This window comes from Cucumis sativus, chromosome 6, assembly GCF_000004075.3.
Source record: "Cucumis sativus cultivar 9930 chromosome 6, Cucumber_9930_V3, whole genome shotgun sequence".
NCBI classification, from domain to species: Eukaryota; Viridiplantae; Streptophyta; class Magnoliopsida; order Cucurbitales; family Cucurbitaceae; genus Cucumis; species Cucumis sativus.
In genome coordinates, this window is record NC_026660.2 from 9,107,285 (window position 1) to 9,126,136 (window position 18,852).

An 18,852-nucleotide genomic window follows, 5' to 3' on the forward strand; every position below is an offset into this window, starting at 1 on the left:
AATCTTTCTCAAACACATCCATAGTAGATAGATGCGACGTTGCATCCTTTTTATTTTGATGTAAAACAAATGTGCCTCTCAACATCAACACTATTCTATTACTACCTTTATCCACTACAATGACACAAGTAATTAGAACTACAAACACAACTTCCCTACTGAATTTCCACAGAATTTACATTGATTCATGCATAACCCAAGCCTAATTAAATTCTTAGAATATCCATTACATTTCATATTAGACCAACTAGAATGAAGAAAAAAAAACCAACCTCTCATTCCCTAACCACACCCTATCCGACTAATTGTGATCACTCCATCCTTTGATTTGTGTGAACCCTATAGTACTACTAGATTGGCTGCAAATATATCTGGCCTCTTCACAGCCTCACATAAATAATTTTTTTTTTTTTAAGAAAACCCAATAATCTTCCTATCCAACACTCATTACAAAAGGATAATACTACGTAAATTAAAAGGAAATTGAAACCAATTAAAATAAACTGCTTTTTTTTCTTCTTTAATATCTTACAATGTTAAATATTGCATGGTAGTTGATGACTTGTCCTATAAGATTAGTATCTCACCACATGCCATACAGTCGTGATTATCCATTAAAAGAAATAAAAGTATATAATAAGCAAAGATGGGTTACTTTCTTTTTCTTTTTTTTTCATGGTCAAAATAATATACTACAGGATATTCTTTTCAAAGGAAACAAAGTGTAGACGAAACCTCATAACGAAAGAACTCTAGGAATTGGGTAATTGAAAAACATGACAAAATTCAGTTTCGGTTACCCTTTTAATCAAACAATTTAATTGATTGAGTGTTTTCAACAAAGACTTGCATCACCTTTCATGGTTTGTCTTCATGTATTGTAATTTGATATAGAGATTAAATAAATTGGCCTACTTCATGCTTCCTTTAAAATAATGTCGGTTGGATTGGATAATGGGTATTATCAATCTAAACAGATAAAAGTAAAGTTAATCAACAAAAAAAGAAAAAAAAAAAACTAAAAGAAAAACTATATATATATATATATTCAATTGTGGAAAGTGATCATAGCAAAAACATGAATGACCCATTCTTACAAACTTGGTTATTGATAATTTTCACCTGTGGAAAAAAAAACTCTAACTTCCCCTCCTCTTACCTTCAACAATCGAAGATTCAATGCAACACCAACATTCTACCACCAACAATCAATGTTGTTGATATCTCAAGTATGTAACTAGTAATGGAAGGCGTCTCTGAATTATTCACTTTCAGTCAAACATTCCAATTCTCTAATTGTTCTCTCAGTTTCCAGCAAACATATCACTTCGGACTTCTTTCAGTTTATTTCGTCCTGGGTATAGATAAAGAATTCTCCAAAGAAGTTCGTTCATTACAACCATAAACAAATAGAATGTATGTTTTAATGCAGGTCGTTCTAAATTATTCGTTTGAAGGTCTGTTCTGAATTATTCGCTTGAAGATCGTTCTTTCAAGCATTTATTGTGTGTCGTACACCTTATGATAAGAGATCTTTCACCACAATATCAATGATCGCTTACATTTAGTTTAGGCACTAAAGATAGTAACGTGGTCAGTCGTCTTCATTTGATTGGAAAAGTTGTCTCCTTTGAGCTGTTCTAACTGATTGACCTGCCTCGATTCATCTGATTCAACATCCGGAGTCTCAGCTGGTTATTTATCTACCATGATCTAATCACCTTAATATCGAAAAATGACTGCGCTGAGATAAATTATTCTACTCAGATTTCCCGGAAGTATGTAACAGCAAAATATGGAAAGAGTAAAAGCATTACCTAGCTGAATTTTTTTTTGTTGAAATTCATAATATTACAGATAGTAGCATGGACCTAGCCGTGTTTCAAAAGAAACAATGACAATAACTGGTTCGATAGATATAGGACTTGAGTGTGATCTCAAGAAAGGGAGGGTATAAGTTTCTCATATTATTTGGCTCATATCCTAAGCTTTGATCCTTTATATTTTAATATAGTTTGGATTCTATCAAGAACATCAAACCCTTTATTCTTCCCTAATCCCATAAAAAGGTTTAAGCGTTACTTCACTGAAAAAGGGTTGAATTTCATAATAGAAGTAGTCACCTCGTCTAATCGTGTTTTAATACAACAGAGACAATAAGACAGTAGAACATCAGATCATTTACTCATTCCCAGTCTCAAGTTTGATGATGGTTAAAAACATAACGAGGCAGGAGAAAAACTTTATGCAGAAGAAGATTGAGATTACAACTATTGGGACCTTTTTTGTTTTCCCTCCAGGCTTTGTGATCATGGAGACTCAATGGGTTTGATGGCACCATTACTGAGGAGTCTTTGCACATACTTGCCAAGAATATCTACCTCCAAATTCACCAAATGTCCAACTTTCTTCAACGGAATGACCACATTTTTCTGAGTATAAGCAACCAACATGAAGTTAAAAGCCTTCTCATCATCAAAAACATCTACCACAGTCAAGCTAGTCCCATCCACAGCAATAAATCCCTTCGGTACAATGTAATTCAGCAAAGCCTCCGATGTCTTCACCTTAATCCACAAGGAATCCCCTTCAAGATCCATTGATATTATCTCCCCAGTCCCATCCACATGCCCCTGCACAAAATGGCCACCCATTCGGCTGATTGGTTGAACCGCCCTCTCCAAGTTCACAGGTGAACCAGGCGAGAGTTCCACCAATGAAGTCTTCCTGAGCGTCTCAGGCGCCAACCCCACCTTGAATTCAGATAGTTGGTGGTCAAAAGCAGTGACAGTAAGACAAGTTCCATTGACAGCAATGCTATCTCCAAGGTTAACACCTTCAAGAACAGTTTTTGCATTAATTTCCAAATCGAATCCCCCATTTTCACTAATACCCAAGCTTTTAACATGGCCAATTTCTTCAACAATGCCTGTGAAAAGACATTGAACGGAGGCCCTTGGGCGAGATTTGTAACACAGTTGGGGCCTGTGGGTGGAAGTGAATAGAGTGAAAAGAGACGTCTTGGTATTGAAATTGAACTTGGGGAAAAAATGGGAGGATGGGAGATGAAGACTCCCTATTGGAGGAAGCATTCTGGGGATATTGGAGAGTGATGTAGCAGTAGAGAGGGAAGAAAAAGTAGACATTTCTTTGTGACTCTGTTTCAGTTCAAGTAGAGTGAGAAATTGGAATTGAAAACCCTAAAACTGGAGCAACAAAAACCCAATAATAAAAACAATTGAAAGGAAAGCAGAGTAGAAGAGGAAGAAGATGAAGGAAATAAGGAAGTAGATAGAACGTGGGAGTGGTGAGAGAAGAAAGTGATTAATAAATTGTTGATTGTTGAGGAGGCAAAGGCATGGAAATGGATTGTTCTTCGACTCCAAGAAAGTCAAAGAGAAGAGAGCAAACACATCGACCGCTGTTGATTTTCTTTGTACTTCAACTCTAATTAGTAAATCCTTTATCATAATTCAAACCGAACCGAACCGAACCGTATGTCTGGTTCCATCAGTTCGTTGTGGAGTTCTGTATTTTAGACATAAAAGGGATTTTATTTTGAAAGCAAATAAAAGAATTTTAGAAGTTAAGCAACAAGATTAAAATTGTTGTTCTTCCACAATCTCATAGAAAGAACTAAATAGATATAGCTTTTCCCTCGGGAAATTTTGCTAAACTAGAAGTAGAGAATTTTCACACATCACATTTCACATGGGCAGAGAAAGGACAGAAAGAGCTTTCAGAACATTGAAAGCAATTAAAGTGGGGAAAGAAAGCTTACCGGTGGGCGGCGGAGATGAGGTGGGTTGTGAACGAACTGGCACAAACTGGCGAAGGGGGCTGTGCTTGTGAGGTGTGAACGATGCTCCCTTTTGACGTGGGTGTGGGTGATGCGTTTGCGAGAGTAAATGAAGAAAAGAAAAAAAGAAAAAAGAACCCTAGATTCTAATGTTATGGAGGAGAAAATTTAACTTTTCTTTTATGCCCTTAAACTTTTTGCTAATGTCCATCTTGTCCTTTAATTTGTACCCTTCCCAATTTCATGGTTTGGGCACTGCCAATGTTTTTAGTTCTAATTTGAGTTTAGAACAAATATGCAATCAAGATGCGTTTTAAACAGACAACTGCTGAAGTTGCAAAGCTTGAACCACCAACCACGATCAAACAAGCCTCGGTTGTATTTATTCTCTCATTCTTCTAATATAAACACCACAATATTTTATCAAGAAAGAAAGAAAGTTTTGAAACGCCAACCCTCGTCTCTGAAGAAGGAAGAGACGCCATAGCTCTCACCAATGAACAGTGGGGATATCGTTGAATTGCGAAGAAACTCCACCAACTGGGCTAAGGTAGTGGAAGACGTCGTTAAGCTCGAGAAGAAGGTATTCCCCAAACACGAGTCTCTTGCCAGGTTTTTCGACCAAGAACTCAGAAAACAGAATTCTGGATTGCTTTTCCTGGACTTACATGGAGAAGTCGTAGGTTATGTCATGTATTCTTGGCCCTCTTCTCTCTACGCTACTATCGCCAAACTCGCAGGTTCCCTTTTGTCTTCTCCCCTAAATTCTCTTCATGCCCACCTTTTCAAGATATTGCGTATGTTGTGCTGAATGCGAATTCTACGGATGTTTGAATTATCTACTGCTTCTACTTCACCTTGTAGATTATTTACTTTAATTTAGATCAAGTATAACTATAACCGTGCAATTTGGCTTACTTACTTAATCGGTACCAATTCTGTGGATTTTGCAACCTGTTTATACACATAACCTGTTTGATAGATGGGCTGAGAGAAAAATTATTCCCCCTTTCCCATCTGGGGATTCAAGGAAAGCTTTTAAGAATGGAAAATTGTGCGTTAATTTCGAAATTTTGTTTACCTTTTTGCTAATCAAGAGTTATTCTCTGCTTTACTGGCATGTGGTTTGAAACAAAGTTTAGTGAAGGAGAAGTGTAGGAGACAAGGTCATGGAGAAACACTACTGAAGGCAGCCATTGAGAAGTGCAGAACCAGAAACATTCAGCGTATAGGTCTTCATGTTGATCCCTCGAGGACAGCGGCTATGAATCTCTACAAGAAACTTGGGTTCCAAGTTGATAGCTTGATTAAAGGATACTATTCTGCGGATCGAGATGCCTACAGAATGTACTTAGAATTTTGATACAGCCTAATCTTTCAACTGGGCTAATCATTTTCTGAGTTAAATTTTATATTTAAGAGAAGCTATGAGTATTTTTGTTGTAATTTTATCATGCATGTGAGTTTATGCAGGTAGAACAATTGATTACATTAAGAAAAATAAGAAGGAATCAAATGAAGACAATACTAAAAGCTTAATGGATTGATGATGTAGTTGTTTCCAGTTCCCTTTTGAACTATTAGAAATAAGAATATTGCGACGTTAAACATCTTAAATGTGCCTTGGTGTGATGTCTTATAATAATTGTTAGATATATCTGTAACAAAATACTATTGATCACACGTTGGGATTGGGGTGGTCTTAATGAATCATCTTTCTCTTTTTATAGGTAAAAATTCCTCATAGATTTTCCTTAATTGAAAAAAGAGAAAAAAAAAAAATTCTATATCCGGTTGTCAAATCTAATGAAGAGAGAAGAAGAAGCCATCATCATTAACTAACGGTCAGAACGTTCCTGCATGAAAATGGGAAAACTGTTCCTTGGAAATAGGGAAGAGTTCTCTGAATCATTTTGAAATTTTGAAATATCTACTAAATCCTACGATGCAAAGTTCTTTGAAGGCCGAATAGACGCAAAATTCTTGGCGCGCAGCGGGTATCTCTGGCGGTTGAATATTACGTTCATTAGGCTTCTCTTGGCTATCTTTTCAGACTTCAGTTGTTTGCGTATTTGTCTGTCTGGCAACAAATGGTAAGAATGTTAAGGGCTTGCATACGATCTTTGTTGAAGTTCGTTAATTCTGGAAATGGGATGGTCGGAATCGCCATGATTTTATACGGAATTTGGTTGATGAGGGCTTGGCAGAGGCATTTGGGTCATTTGCCATATGAAGGACCCAATGACCCAATTCCATGGTATTGCTTTTCGGTTTTCTTCTAGACTATATAATTTGGGGTTTTCTTCCATTTTCTGTCTCGTCTCTTTTTGCTTCTGTTTGAAAGTAATTTCTTCAAAAATGGGTCTGTTTCTGGGTACAAAATGCATTCCTTACTTCATGCTGATTGATCGATTTCTTTTTCCGAAGAATAATCTCAAATAATGTGATGGAAAAGAACGTGCCTTTGTATTCCATCTTTCCCTCCTAAGAAGAAGGAAGAAGTAAATACATAACCTGGAAGCAAATCTAAAGATTGTTCATGACGTTCATTATTGACTAGGCAAAGTGTAGGAATAATCTTCGTATTCATGACTCTTTTTTGAATTATGGTTCTTTGTAGAATAGCATCCAAAACCTCATAGATATATTAATATGCATCTATGAAACTAAACAAACGTGTAAGGAGAATTATAGCAGTTAATATGGATGAGATTTGGGTTATGTGGCAGTTGGTTGGTAGGAACACAATGGGATACCACCAGAACTGTCATATGTAGCTTACAACTTTGGTCTTGCTTAAATTCCAGGTTCACGTACAGTTTTCTTGGCCTAGGAATTCTTTTATGTGTGATCACATGCTTGGGTCATATTGCAGCTGAAACTGCTAATGGTTGTTGCCTTCATCTGGTATTGTATTCTTAATTGACTATAGATATGAATCTCCCTTTCCCATTTTTGTTTTTATTTTGTTCAATAGATTACTTGTCATATGAGTCTGAGTATCCTTCAATGTATGTAGTATATGTTGCTTCTCTTTATGGTTATCATGGTTGAGGCTGGGGTGACAACAGATGTATTTCTGAATCGTGACTGGGCGGAGGTGAATATTTTACATACAAAAGGTTTATGCATTATCATCTTAAAAGTTGAACATAATGATCATAACAAAATGCAACTTGGTTACATTGAACTTTACACTAGGATTTTCCAAAAGATCCGAGTGGATGCTTTGATCAGTTCAAACATTTCATCAAATCAAACTTCAATATCTGCAAATGGATAGGGATCTCAACTGTGTCTATTCAGGTTTCTCTCTCTTCTCATGTTGGTCTTTCCTTAGTTAGGGATTCCTAATTTTCCTTCTGACTAACTTTCCATGTTGATCGACTTTTATCAGGGTTTGTCTCTCTTGTTGGCAATGGTACTAAAAGCAATTGGATCCCGTCGATATTACGAAAGCGATGATGAGTATGCTCCTGAGAGGCTTCCATTTCTTAAGAATACTCTTCACTCACCAACTGCATGTGTTATTGGGGACCCTGTCTTTCCATCTAAAAATGATACATGGAACAAACAAACCGAGGACAAGGTATAAATACACAATCATGTAATTCTCAACTACATGTGTTAGGCTTGTCATATATATTACTTTCACTTAGTTACCATACAGTTATTGTCCATTTGTTTCTTTTAAGCTACAATCAACCAATCATATCAAATTCTTTCCATATCTTTGCAATTACCTTTTCAGCTCTAAATTCTCTCTGATATATTGTGATTGGAACAACTTATAAAACTGATTTACCTATGATGCTGTTTCCATTTGTCAACGCTCATAAGAACTGTTCATTCATCCATATCCAGTTTATTGTTAGATGAAATGATGGCTAACCGGTACATTCAAGTATAGATATAATTATTTCCACCATTTTCCAATTTCAGGCCAAGTTGTTGGGCATATTAATAACTATGTTTATGGCATAAAAACAATATCTATGAAATTGATCTGATTTCTTTGACCTTGGCAGTAACCCTGCAGAAGAAGCAGCATATTTATTAACTTTTATTGAATTCGCCCATTGCATTTCAGGTGAGTAGTTTCCTCCACTGAACTCAACTCACTCATTTATGGTTTTATTTTTATTCATTTTCCCTTTTTTTTTTCCTCTCAGGAAAGAGTCATAGGCCCATAATCCAAAAGTGTGAATCTGACATGGAATTCTCGGTAGCAACACAATGTAAATGAATCTTCTCATGGATCGTTAGCCATTTTCATTTTTTAATACTGTAGATCATGTCAGCTGAAGTAATTTTATGTTTAATATTGAATAACATCAAGTTTAGAGGTTCTTAAAATTAAAAACACAAAATTTTCTCTTGCAGAAAAATATTCCTGATGGGCTCTCAGATGTCATTGAGAATACAAATATAATATGTAAATAATATTATAGGCATTGGGGTTCACGTATTGTTCTAGTAAAATTAGTTTATTGATGGTATCTGTTTCTAAAATCATTTTATAAATATGATTCTTTGCCATATTTTCATTCATGTCTTGATTTGGCTGCATCTTTGTTTGGATGTATCATGGGATCAAATATAAAAGGTGTAGTAGTTTCTTGAGCAATCTTGTTTGTGAGAACCTATAAACTTTAATAATAAGAACAAAATATGTTATTGTTAACTTTAGATCTTACCATTTAATATTGTCAGTGAGCCAGATTTTGTGAGATAAGAGTTCATGAAGTAATATGTATAAAAGTATTTAACACGTTTTTTAACTGTAATTTTTTAAGATTAGCCTTTTAGTCTCAACAAATTTGTTTTTGTTTTGAGAAATCTAAACAAATTGTATATTATGTATAAATGTAATTTTATTGTTTGTAAACAATTTTGATCCTGTCTATAAAACATTTCATTAGATTTTAGCAATATTTTCTATCACAAACATCAAATGGTTAAATATCGTAGACTACAAAAATTGAATTATTACTTATCAATACAAGAGTTTAAATTGTTACCATTTTTTTGTTTTTGTTTATTGTAGCAATTTGCATTTTTTTAAAAATCAATGGTTAAATTCTTAGCTAAGTTCTAAAAACAAAAATACTTTTTCAAAACTATCTTTTTAATTTTTCAAATTTTGACTTGATTTTCTAAACTACTAGCAAAACGTAGATAACAAAAAAAGAAAGTTGACGGTAAAAGTTAGTTTATAGACTTAATTTTTAAAACAAAATAATTACCAAATGGAGTTGAGAAATTTGAACGTATAAAAACTATAATCTTACAACAAAAGTAAAAATATCATTAAAATAAAAGTTGAGTCTTACAGGTTTGAGATTAGTAACATTTTGGTCTTGTGCTTTTTGTTTTTTTTGCTAAACCCGATTGAAAAATGTTTTTGGGTGATAGATTGCCCTAAGGAAAGAAAAGTGAAATTAGCAACATTTTTGTTGCAAGGCAATGTTGAAGACTGCTGGACTCTCCATATGACGAGAATAGACGGAATGGGCTCCGTTACATGGGAGGAGTTCGATAAAGTGTTTCAGAACAAGTTCTACCATCGTTCCTTTTGCGATGCAAAGATGAATGAATTTATAAGTTTAGTTCAAGGTGACATGACCATCGCAAAATATGAGAAAATGTTTACTAAATTGGCTCAGTACACATTAGTCTTCGTGTTTGACGAGACAGACAAATGTAAGCGTTTTGAGGATAAATTAAAGGGAAAAATCATAACATCAATGACGGCCATCATGAACTGGTCAAATTTTGCTAAAGTAGTTGAAGCTGTCGTGTGAGTTAAGAGAAGCTTGGCAAAGGAAGAGAAAAACAAGAATGCAAAGGAAGGCTCAAAACGTTCAAAGTGTTAGTAACATACGAGGTGGTGAGTGACGCAATGAGAATATGTGTTTTGTGTCAGGCGTTCATTAGAGAGGAAATTTTAAATCTCACTCTCATGTCCTATCTGGATCTAGAATGAGTTATAAAGTAGTTTTCAAAGATAGAATAAGAGTCAAGGAAGACGAAATGTTTCATGTCGACAGAGAAAGCCTCTCAAGGCAGACAGATTGCTGGAATGAATCTAAATTCTGGAGGAAGACCCAGTTTTCCAGAAGACTGCTTTAATTACAACAACCAGAGCATTTTGTAAAATATGTTGTTCTAACTTGAAAGTTCAGAACACCCAAGAACATGTATCACAATTTGTAAACTAACTCTATCATCCAAGTGAAGCTAGAGGAGGGCCAAATGGAATCAAGGGACTCAGAAGGCCTAAGTCTCAAGGGAAGGTTTGCATGATGACCCAGAACGAGGGCAAGAATAGTCCGCATTTGATCACTAGTTCGTTACTAATTTGTAACTCTTTTACTTTAGTATTGATTGATCATGAAGGTATACACCCATTCGTTTTTGTATCACATGCTTAGTCCTTGAACCATAAGGTAGAGTCTTTAGAAGGTGGCATGTTGATTAGCACACCTTCGAGCAAGGTGGTTATGGTAGAGTTCGTATGTAGGGATTGTGAGATAAAGATGTAGCGATGAAAGTAGACTTGATTTTATTTGAGCTTGATGATCTAGACGTGATCTTAAGAATTGAATTTCCTCACCAAGTACTATGCAATGTTGAATTGCTCCAATAAGGAGGTAATATTGAGAGAATAAAAAAAATTTGAAGTTAAATTTATAAGCGACAAGAAGGTGGAACTAGCAAGTATCATGTCAGTGTTGAAGGCAAGGAAATTGATGAAGAAGAGACATACTGCCTACCTTACTCGCATAGTAGATACCCAAGCAACAAGGAATGACCCAAGAAGTGTACCTATAGTTTGCGAATACTTGGACGTGTTTTCAGAATAAATGAGTAGATTATCCCCAAAAAGAGAAATTGAGTTTATGATTGAAGTTGTGCCTCATACAACACCAATTTCTAAAACTCCTTATCGCGTGGCACCAAGCAAGTTGAAGGAATTGAAAGACAAATTGGAAGAACTATTAGAGAAATGTTATATTCGACCTAGTACCTCACCTTGGAGAGAAACCCCTTCTATTTGTGAAAAAGAAAGATGGATCATTGAGACTATCCTTTGCCGCAAATAGATGATCTCTTCAATTGACTAAAAGAAGCCTCAATATTCTCAAAGATAGACTTGCATTCAGGGTACCATCAACTAAGGATTAAATAATCAAACATACTAAAGACAACCTTTAGAACGTGTTATGGCCATTATATGTTCTTAGTAATGCCTTTTGGATTGACCAATATCCTAGCTGCTTTCGTGGACTTAATGAATAGAGTGTTTCTCGTTACTTGGATCGATTTATCATTGTCTTTATTGATGACATGCATTTTGGTTTATTCACAAGACATAGTAAGACATGCAGAGAACTTAAGGATCATGTTATAAACTTTGAGAGAAGAAAAGTTGTTTGCAAAGTTTAGTAAGTGTGAATTTTAGTTGAATCAAGTAATATCCCTTAGACACATCATATCTTTAGAACGATTAAAAGTTTATTCACAAAAAATTGAGGCAATTGAAAGTTGGGAACATCCTAACACAGTTTCTGAAGTTCGGAGCTTCCTTGGTTTGGCATGGTACTATAGGCATTTTGTTGAACGATTTTTCAAGCTAGCCCTTCCTTTGACAACACTCACAAAGAAAGCAACAAGATTTAAGTGAATGCATGACTGCGAGAGGAGTTTCCAAGAGTTAAAGCACAGACTTACTACTACACTCGTTCTCGTATTGCCTACACTAGGGAAAGAATTTGAAGTCTTTTGTGACACGTTCCACTGAGGTCTAGAATGCATTTTGATGCAAGGTGAGAAAGTGATAGCCTACGCGTCTAGACAGTTGAAATTGTATGAACGTAATTATTATGCTTAGTGTCCATATAGTCATGTGTCACTCTCCCTCTCATCCAACTTCTATGCTACGTGTCTTGAAAATGTCACTCTTAATGGACATGTAATCCACGTCATGTTTGCCAAATTACCTATAAAATAGTAACATTTTGTGAAACTTTGAAGAACACATATTGGTGAACATTCCAAACAAGTGGGAGATTATGAAGTTTGTGGAGATTTTCTAATTTCTTGATTTTATTATTTATATATTATATGAAATTTTTTGTTTTTTGGGTTTCGTGTTTTGACATTTTCAAACAATTCTAGAAACATAAATATGGATTTACCAAAGTAGGGAGAAAAGATGATTGAAAGAGGTGTAATATATGAAAATGCAAAGAAATGTCAAACTCTAAATTTCAATACCTAAGATTTGGAGTGGTTTGAAAGTGTGTGTAAAGAAAGGTTGTGATGAGTGTTAATTGGAAAGTTGTAATGGGAAGAGGATGAAAAATGGAGTTCCATTTTGCATGTGAAAAGGGACAGAGAAGAGGGGCCAACAAATTTAATGAATTCATTACAAACCTCCAATCAAGTGGGTCCAATTTGGTATAAATATTGGATTTATTTGTCCACTTTGAAACAAACCTTTTGGATTATTGTTGCTCAAAACTCTTTTCTTTTCTACCACACAACACATAATCCAGTGGCTCTTGCTTTTACTATTATGTTATATTCAATACAAATGAATGGTTTTATAGGATTTTGAAAAGTTTTTGATGTTAAAAGTCTTATTTGAATGGTTGGTAGGGCATGCGGCGTAATTAAGGGTAGAAAATACGGTGTTGTTAGAGGGCCTTAAGAGCATGCGAGATTAACGCCTCGACTACCAACACGAGGGCCATTTTTGTAATTAATGGAAATATCAGCGGTCCATTTGATAGCCCCCTTACACTTTTTTATATTTACTTAACGGCCCCCTTCCACTTCCACAGCTCCAACTGCAACATCATACTCAAACCGTCTCTCACGCACTGCACAATCCTCTCACTCAACTGTTTTTTCTCCATCACCCTCCTCCTCGCCCGAACCTCACTTTCTCGTCACCTCCACACACCCAAATGCAGCTCTTCCTTCACCGCTCTACTTTCCGCCTCATTACAGCTTTCTTCTCTGCTGCAGCTTTGCTCCATTGGTTCGCTGCAGCGGCTCACCTCCAACACCCTGTGCCGGATCTACATTGGCTTCCAGCCACCGCCACTTGGTACGGAAGCCCCGAGGGAGACGGTAGCGACGGTACGCCCCTTCCATTTCCCTACATTTTCTTTGTTTTAGGGTCTCTAAAGTTTATGGGTCTGCTCTGTTTCTTTTGAAATACTATCTCCAGCTTTCCTTTAAAATGTGTTTACAAGGGTTTGAATTAACAGAAACCCACTTCACAAATCACTTCTACCCAGCCCTAATTTCGCTTTTTATTACTTCTTTGCTGCTACAAATTAAGGGATCTGACAATGTGAAGTCACAGGTGGAGCATGTGGGTATGGTAATTTAGTGGATGTGAAGCCTTTAAAGGCTAGAGTTGGGGCTGTGAGTCCTGTTTTGTTCAGAAATGGTGAAGGTTGTGGAGCTTGTTACAAAGTGAAGTGTTTGGACCACAACATTTGCTCTAGACGAGCAGTGACTATAATCGTCACCGACGAGTGCCCCGGTGGGTATTGTTCCAATGGCAATACTCACTTCGATCTCAGCGGCGCCGCCTTTGGTCGTATGGCCATTGCCGGAGAAGGTGGGCAGCTCAGAAACCGAGGAGAAATCCCAGTAATTTACCGACGGTACAAATTCGTTACAACTCTGTTTTTTTTTTTTTTTTTATTCTTTTTTGTCACATTATGATTTGTTTCTTTCTTTCTTTTTATCTATCTCTGCTTTGTATTTTGTCGCTTATTTTTAGTTGCCCTAAATGTGTAGAACTCCGTGTAAGTACCCAGGCAAGAACATTGCCTTCCATGTCAATGAAGGCTCGACAGATTACTGGCTCTCACTCTTGGTTGAATTCGAGGATGGGGATGGAGACATTGGTGCAATGCAAATAAAAGAAGTAAGAAGAACACCCTTTACTCATGTAAAGCATAATATTCCATTGGTTAAATTACAATATTTTAAGATGTGAAAAGATAGAAAAAGCTGGTACTTAATTACTCGTTGAAAGTTGAATATCCGAGCGGAAGAATCTTTGAAAAAGAAGTATCTTTATTAGAAGAAAAAGCGTGGGGTTTTCCCACATGATTATAAAAAAATCTCATTCATATTGACAAAGGAATACTAGTGATATGAGTTAATATTTGTGTTTTGGCAGACAAATTCAGGGGAGTGGCTGGATATGAACCATCTATGGGGAGCAAATTGGTGCATAATTGGTGGGCCATTAAAGGGCCCATTCTCAGTGAGATTAACAACATTATCTACCGGAAGAACTCTCTCAGCAAGAGATATAATCCCAAGGAATTGGTCTCCAAAAGCCACATACACTTCCCGCCTTAAATTCTTCACTTAATGAAGAAGAGAAAAAAGCAGCAGTTTTTTTTTTTTTCTTCTCTTTTGGAGGTTTGAGAAAAGAAAAGGCATATTAGGAAGAAAAGCATATTTAGTTGCTTTTTGTTCTATGCCTAAAGGGAGGGGGAGGGGAAGTGTTAGTAGAAAAAGTAGCCGTTATCCGTTATCTTTAGTAGAAAAAAGTGACCGTTGGAGTGCGAAATGGCATCCAATGAATGAGTTGAGTGAGTGTGGTGTGTGATGTGTGGTGTGTGTGTGTGTGTGTGTGGGATATTGAGAATATTTATATAGCAGCCCAGCCCTCTCCAAAAGTGGAGAGAGAGCGTGGGGGGGTGTTTGTTGTAGTGTGTTATTTAATGATCAACTTGTTTCTTTACTTTGTTTAATCTAACTTTTGGACTCTTTGGTCAAACTATGTTCATTTAAATAGAGGCCCATACAGCTGGATTTCAGCTCGGGTCCTTGGTTACAGTGTCCATTGCTTTTAGTTTAATCTTGGTGTTGTTTTTCTATTGTATCCTCAAATCTCGCTTTTTATTAACATTATACTTCACACCAGGCGCTCCCCCAGTCTGAATTTACATCATAGAACATTTTTAAATGACTTTGTAGACCTAGATATTGTTTCAGACAAAGGCACTGTGCTTGATGGCCTATCAACTAATAACTTGCTAGCTTATGACCTATCTCCTAATAAATTGCTACTTCCTGGCTTGGCCTTGTATTACATCTTGATAGATCTTAATAATCCTAGTTGGTGGCTCCATATCTTTAATACAATTAGTTAATGTAAACTTAGTCTTACCTGACCTTCTGTTCATTTGGACTCTTAATCCCATTTCAATTCCATATGTTACTTCCAATCCAACAAACCAACCATTATGTGTGTTGAATCTCTCATTTCTCTCTGGTATATACATGTATATGTATATACAACCGTCATGCTTGAATACAGTGCACTCATCACTGTATGGTTGACAAGATGTACACAGATGAGTGCAACCAAAATGCATCCATTCCCAACCATTTTCCTTTCCTCCTTCCTTAGAATGTTACCCGGGTTGGTTGAACTCCCCGTAGTGTTAAAAGGGGAGAATAAATAGATGGTCAAACTGCTCACCCCTGGGGCAGCTATTCTATTCCTAGTGATTGGTTCAATAACCATTACTACTCGTGAATATTCCCTAGGATAATTAATTATGTGTGACAAATAACATGAGCTGCTCTACTACAACTTTGCAAGTCTGTATTATTACCTTTTCTATCATCTGTAACAAAAGGAGTATATAAGAGAAGCTCAGTCTCGAAGAGATGATAATAAAATTCAATGACAAATCGGCCTAAATTCTAAGTCTCAACAAGAGAGCTGTCAAATCCCACGCTGCAGGGAATGCAAAGCAGCATGGCCATAACGAAAGCTTCCTCCTTATTCCCTGTGATAAATTGTGAACAGAGAAAAATAATCATTCAGTTACAATAAAACATAAGATGAAGTATTAATAATTTCTTACTCTGCAGAAGGTGACACCAACAGAACTGCTTGTTCGGCATCAGCAACAGGAGGAGGAGGAGCCTCAACCTCTATTATGGGTTGATCAGGAGTGCCATTGGCATCCATATTTATTGCTGGAGAAGTAGGTGTGAGAACTGTAGCTGGTGAAGAAGCTTTCTTCTCATCAACTTCCTTCCCTTCTTCCTTAGAATCTTTGGTTTCTGTCCCTTCACTTGCTTCCTTTCCACCTTTGTTCTCCGTCCCTTCCTTTGTATCTTTTCCATCCTTGCTATCCTTTCCATCCTTGCCACCTTCTCCATCTTTGCCATCTTTGCCATCCTTTTCATCTTTGGCCGGTTTGGGTGGAGGAGGCATCATATGAGGTGGAGGAGTCTGTTTCAACTTCAACAAGATCTGCCTCAATCGTGCTAGATCGGTTGGCTTTCCAGGTTTTGGACCCTGAACGACCAATATTGAAGGCTTCTTGTCAGGATCTTTCTTTCCTCTTCTCTTCTCAATATTAGGTACCTCACGCGGGATGATCTCTGCAATTGCTTTCCAGTAATGTTTGTCAGCTTCTTTGTGGAATCTTTCCTGGTTAGCATGGTAAAGCTGGAAAAGATTTGAAAAATAAGTAACAATACATAGCAAGAAGGCATTGATAGGATGCAGGGTAAAGAAGATCAGTGTATACACAATGCTTTCAGAGGTTTCACCTTCTCTCTTTCTCTATTGTGAGCCTTATTTGTTTCACAATTGACCCTCCTTTTCTCATAAAAGGATGCTTTATACTCTTCAGCTTCATTAATTATTTGATTCCTCATCTCCTTTTCTTTCTTCTCTTTGTCCTCAAGATCTATGGCATTTTGACTGCACTATAAAGTTTTCAGATTAATAGCAAATAGCTAAGAACAGATTAAAAAAGATGAGAAACCAATTTCTCTTGAAATTAAGAGATAAAAGAGAAATATGGTTCCAAAACAATTCCCATTCCACCTCATCTGACTTAGATTGTGCAACAAGACAGAAAATTCAAAATGATCACAGCCCAACCTTTACAATTAGCCAAGGATTAAAAGAAATTCCAAGACCAATGTAACCTGGGTAACCATTACGACCCTGCAACTTGAAAATTGAAACTACTGTGGCCCATGAAGCCAGCTAACAAAAATGATGCGTAATAGAGATAAGAATTTTGCACAGTATCAAACTTCCCAATGAATCAGATAAAAACTTCTTCAAGCAGACAGAATTAAGCGTAGCCCTTTTTTCTGTTCCCATAGATATATTACATAAAATACTATAAAAAAACTTGTATATAATTGGTCTTACTAATATGTTGGACGTTTATGCAAACACGTGATGTTAGGACAAATCTGCAACCAATATTTGTCTTGTACCAGGCACAGGACTACAATATTTGAACATTCCAGTATCAGACAGAAAGTAAATGACAATAAACAAATACACCAACATATTTAATATCATATATGTCGCAACAAATGACTAACTATTCATAGTTCCTTACAAAAATTTCTCCAGTAATGAATCCAATCAGTGAAAGTCACAATAAACACGATCTATATAGATCATGAGACTACGCACGCATGAGATTAGCGGGTTGAAAGTTAGAAACAAAGAAGATTTGAACCTCCGTCTGCACTCACAATTTAGGCTATTGGGTAAACTTCTTCCTGTCACTATGAAGAGAATGGAAAATCTCAAGACATTCCATTTCAATCTCCAGCTCAAAAATGAACCCACCAAGGAAACATTTCATTCCTTCCCAAAATGATAAAATCACAGATCTAAAAGCACTCCAATCTCTCAAGAAGAAGAAAAAATTAACGGTAATAAAAAAAAAAAAAAAAAACGTACCGTCGCCATTCGCGTCGAGCATTGCCTTCCTCCCGCATTTCACTGGGGTCGGGGAGAACCGGTCCATCAGAGGCAAAAAGACCACCATCGTCAAAAGCACCACCACCAACGGCGGGAGCGGCGGCATTGTCATGGTCTGCATCAGCGTCAGCAGAATGAAAGGGAGATACATAGTCAGGATTAGGATTAGAAACTCCAAAGTCGTAAGCGTCAGACAAATTGGGATTAGTGGTATTTCCAGGAGAGTGGATGTCGGAAATGACGTTATCTTCGAAAAAGGAAGGGGGAGGTTGAGGTTGGTGGTCGGGGGAGGAAATATCGTGGGAGGGAGAGAAAGGGGTTGAAGAGTCGTATGGTTGAGAGGGGAGAGTAGAGTCAAAAGCCATGTAGGCATCATCATCAAAGGGTTGGTCTGTAGGGGAATGGTGGTGGTGGTGGTGTTCGTGTTCGTGTTCTTCGTTGGTGAAGGTGTCGAAGGAAGCCATTGTTGAGAAATGTGGTTGTCTCCCTCCGTGAATTGGAAAATTGCTGAGTTTGTTGAGGTTTAGGGAGTTGTTGCGGTGACGATGAACGCAGTGTTCGGATCGAGAAACAGTAATGAAGAAAATAATGGCATAATAAATAGTGAAAAAGAGATTAATTCCACGTGTTATCGTTACCCTTTCGACACGTGTTAGGAATTTGAATATATTCGGAGTTTGACGAAAGGGTTAGCTTTCCCAATTCCATTCGGTCCTTGCAATCAAAGGATATATCCGTAAAAATACTAATAATATCTATAATTTATTTGTTCTCTTTTAATTTTAATGGACTATTTTCAAATATATAGTTTCGATAAATAGTGACAAAAATGGGATTGTTAGTAAACAAATTGCACAAGTAGTGTTATGGAAATCACTTCCATCAATTGCTCACACATGGTTTTGGTGCAAATAAAAAGGTATTTTCATATATTTTACATTTAAATTTGAAATTTACGAGAATTAAAATTTTGATTTACAAACTAACCATTTTCTTCATCTCCTTCTTTGAAATCATTGACTTGTCGTCGTTTACGTCGAATGCGTCTTAGATCTGTGTCGACAACATAGAGTTGTCTGCTCTGCTGAATAATTTGTTCTATATTTTCTAAGGTTTGATTACACATTAAGCTCAAATCTTGTAAATTGTGTTCCATGGAGTAAGCATGTACATCTCGAACAAAATTATTCTAAACGATTACAAATTATATAATTAAGTAATGTGCATGTATTAAATTTATAAAACAAATCATATT

The 18,852-nt window shown here is 36.5% G+C and overlaps 5 protein-coding genes across 7 annotated transcripts; 3 read left to right on the top strand and 2 right to left on the bottom strand.

Annotated features, from left to right (window-relative positions):
- Positions 1 to 2,082: 2,082 nt before the first annotated feature.
- LOC105435790 (riboflavin synthase) lies at positions 2,083 to 3,941 on the bottom strand. Of its 2 annotated transcripts, none has more exons than XM_011658649.2 (2): positions 3,782 to 3,941; positions 2,083 to 3,528 (listed from the first exon to the last, which is right to left on the bottom strand). In XM_011658649.2, exon 2 carries the CDS (start codon positions 3,144 to 3,146, stop codon positions 2,310 to 2,312), a length of 837 nt encoding a protein of 278 aa, XP_011656951.2. In that variant the 5' UTR covers positions 3,147 to 3,528; positions 3,782 to 3,941; the 3' UTR covers positions 2,083 to 2,309. The 2 variants fall into 2 exon arrangements, with proteins under 2 accessions (XP_011656951.2, XP_011656952.2); XM_011658650.2 differs by having other exon boundaries at positions 2,083 to 3,158; positions 3,782 to 3,921.
- Positions 3,942 to 4,143: 202 nt separating this feature from the next.
- LOC101203471 (hypothetical protein) lies at positions 4,144 to 5,409 on the top strand. Its single transcript, XM_004139891.3, has 2 exons — positions 4,144 to 4,539; positions 4,942 to 5,409. Exons 1-2 carry the CDS (start codon positions 4,296 to 4,298, stop codon positions 5,160 to 5,162), a joined length of 465 nt encoding a protein of 154 aa, XP_004139939.1. The 5' UTR covers positions 4,144 to 4,295; the 3' UTR covers positions 5,163 to 5,409.
- A 130-nt stretch (positions 5,410 to 5,539) lies between these two features.
- LOC101207092 (tetraspanin-19) lies at positions 5,540 to 8,350 on the top strand. Of its 2 annotated transcripts, XM_031887207.1 has the most exons (8): positions 5,540 to 6,056; positions 6,607 to 6,706; positions 6,819 to 6,899; positions 7,001 to 7,105; positions 7,197 to 7,388; positions 7,828 to 7,889; positions 7,972 to 8,037; positions 8,183 to 8,350. In XM_031887207.1, the coding sequence occupies exons 1-6, from the start codon at positions 5,890 to 5,892 to the stop codon at positions 7,828 to 7,830; spliced, it is 648 nt and encodes a 215-aa protein (XP_031743067.1). In that variant the 5' UTR covers positions 5,540 to 5,889; the 3' UTR covers positions 7,831 to 7,889; positions 7,972 to 8,037; positions 8,183 to 8,350. The 2 variants fall into 2 exon arrangements, with proteins under 2 accessions (XP_031743067.1, XP_004140033.2); XM_004139985.3 differs by having other exon boundaries at positions 7,972 to 8,340.
- A 4,272-nt stretch (positions 8,351 to 12,622) lies between these two features.
- Positions 12,623 to 14,684, top strand: LOC101202998 (expansin-B3). Its single transcript, XM_004139890.3, has 4 exons — positions 12,623 to 12,949; positions 13,179 to 13,485; positions 13,622 to 13,751; positions 14,010 to 14,684. The coding sequence occupies exons 1-4, from the start codon at positions 12,775 to 12,777 to the stop codon at positions 14,205 to 14,207; spliced, it is 810 nt and encodes a 269-aa protein (XP_004139938.1). The 5' UTR covers positions 12,623 to 12,774; the 3' UTR covers positions 14,208 to 14,684.
- Positions 14,685 to 15,427: 743 nt separating this feature from the next.
- Positions 15,428 to 18,175, bottom strand: LOC101206854 (clathrin light chain 1). Its single transcript, XM_011658651.2, has 4 exons — positions 17,577 to 18,175; positions 16,415 to 16,568; positions 15,718 to 16,310; positions 15,428 to 15,639 (listed from the first exon to the last, which is right to left on the bottom strand). Exons 1-4 carry the CDS (start codon positions 18,059 to 18,061, stop codon positions 15,633 to 15,635), a joined length of 1,239 nt encoding a protein of 412 aa, XP_011656953.1. The 5' UTR covers positions 18,062 to 18,175; the 3' UTR covers positions 15,428 to 15,632.
- Positions 18,176 to 18,852: the final 677 nt, after the last annotated feature.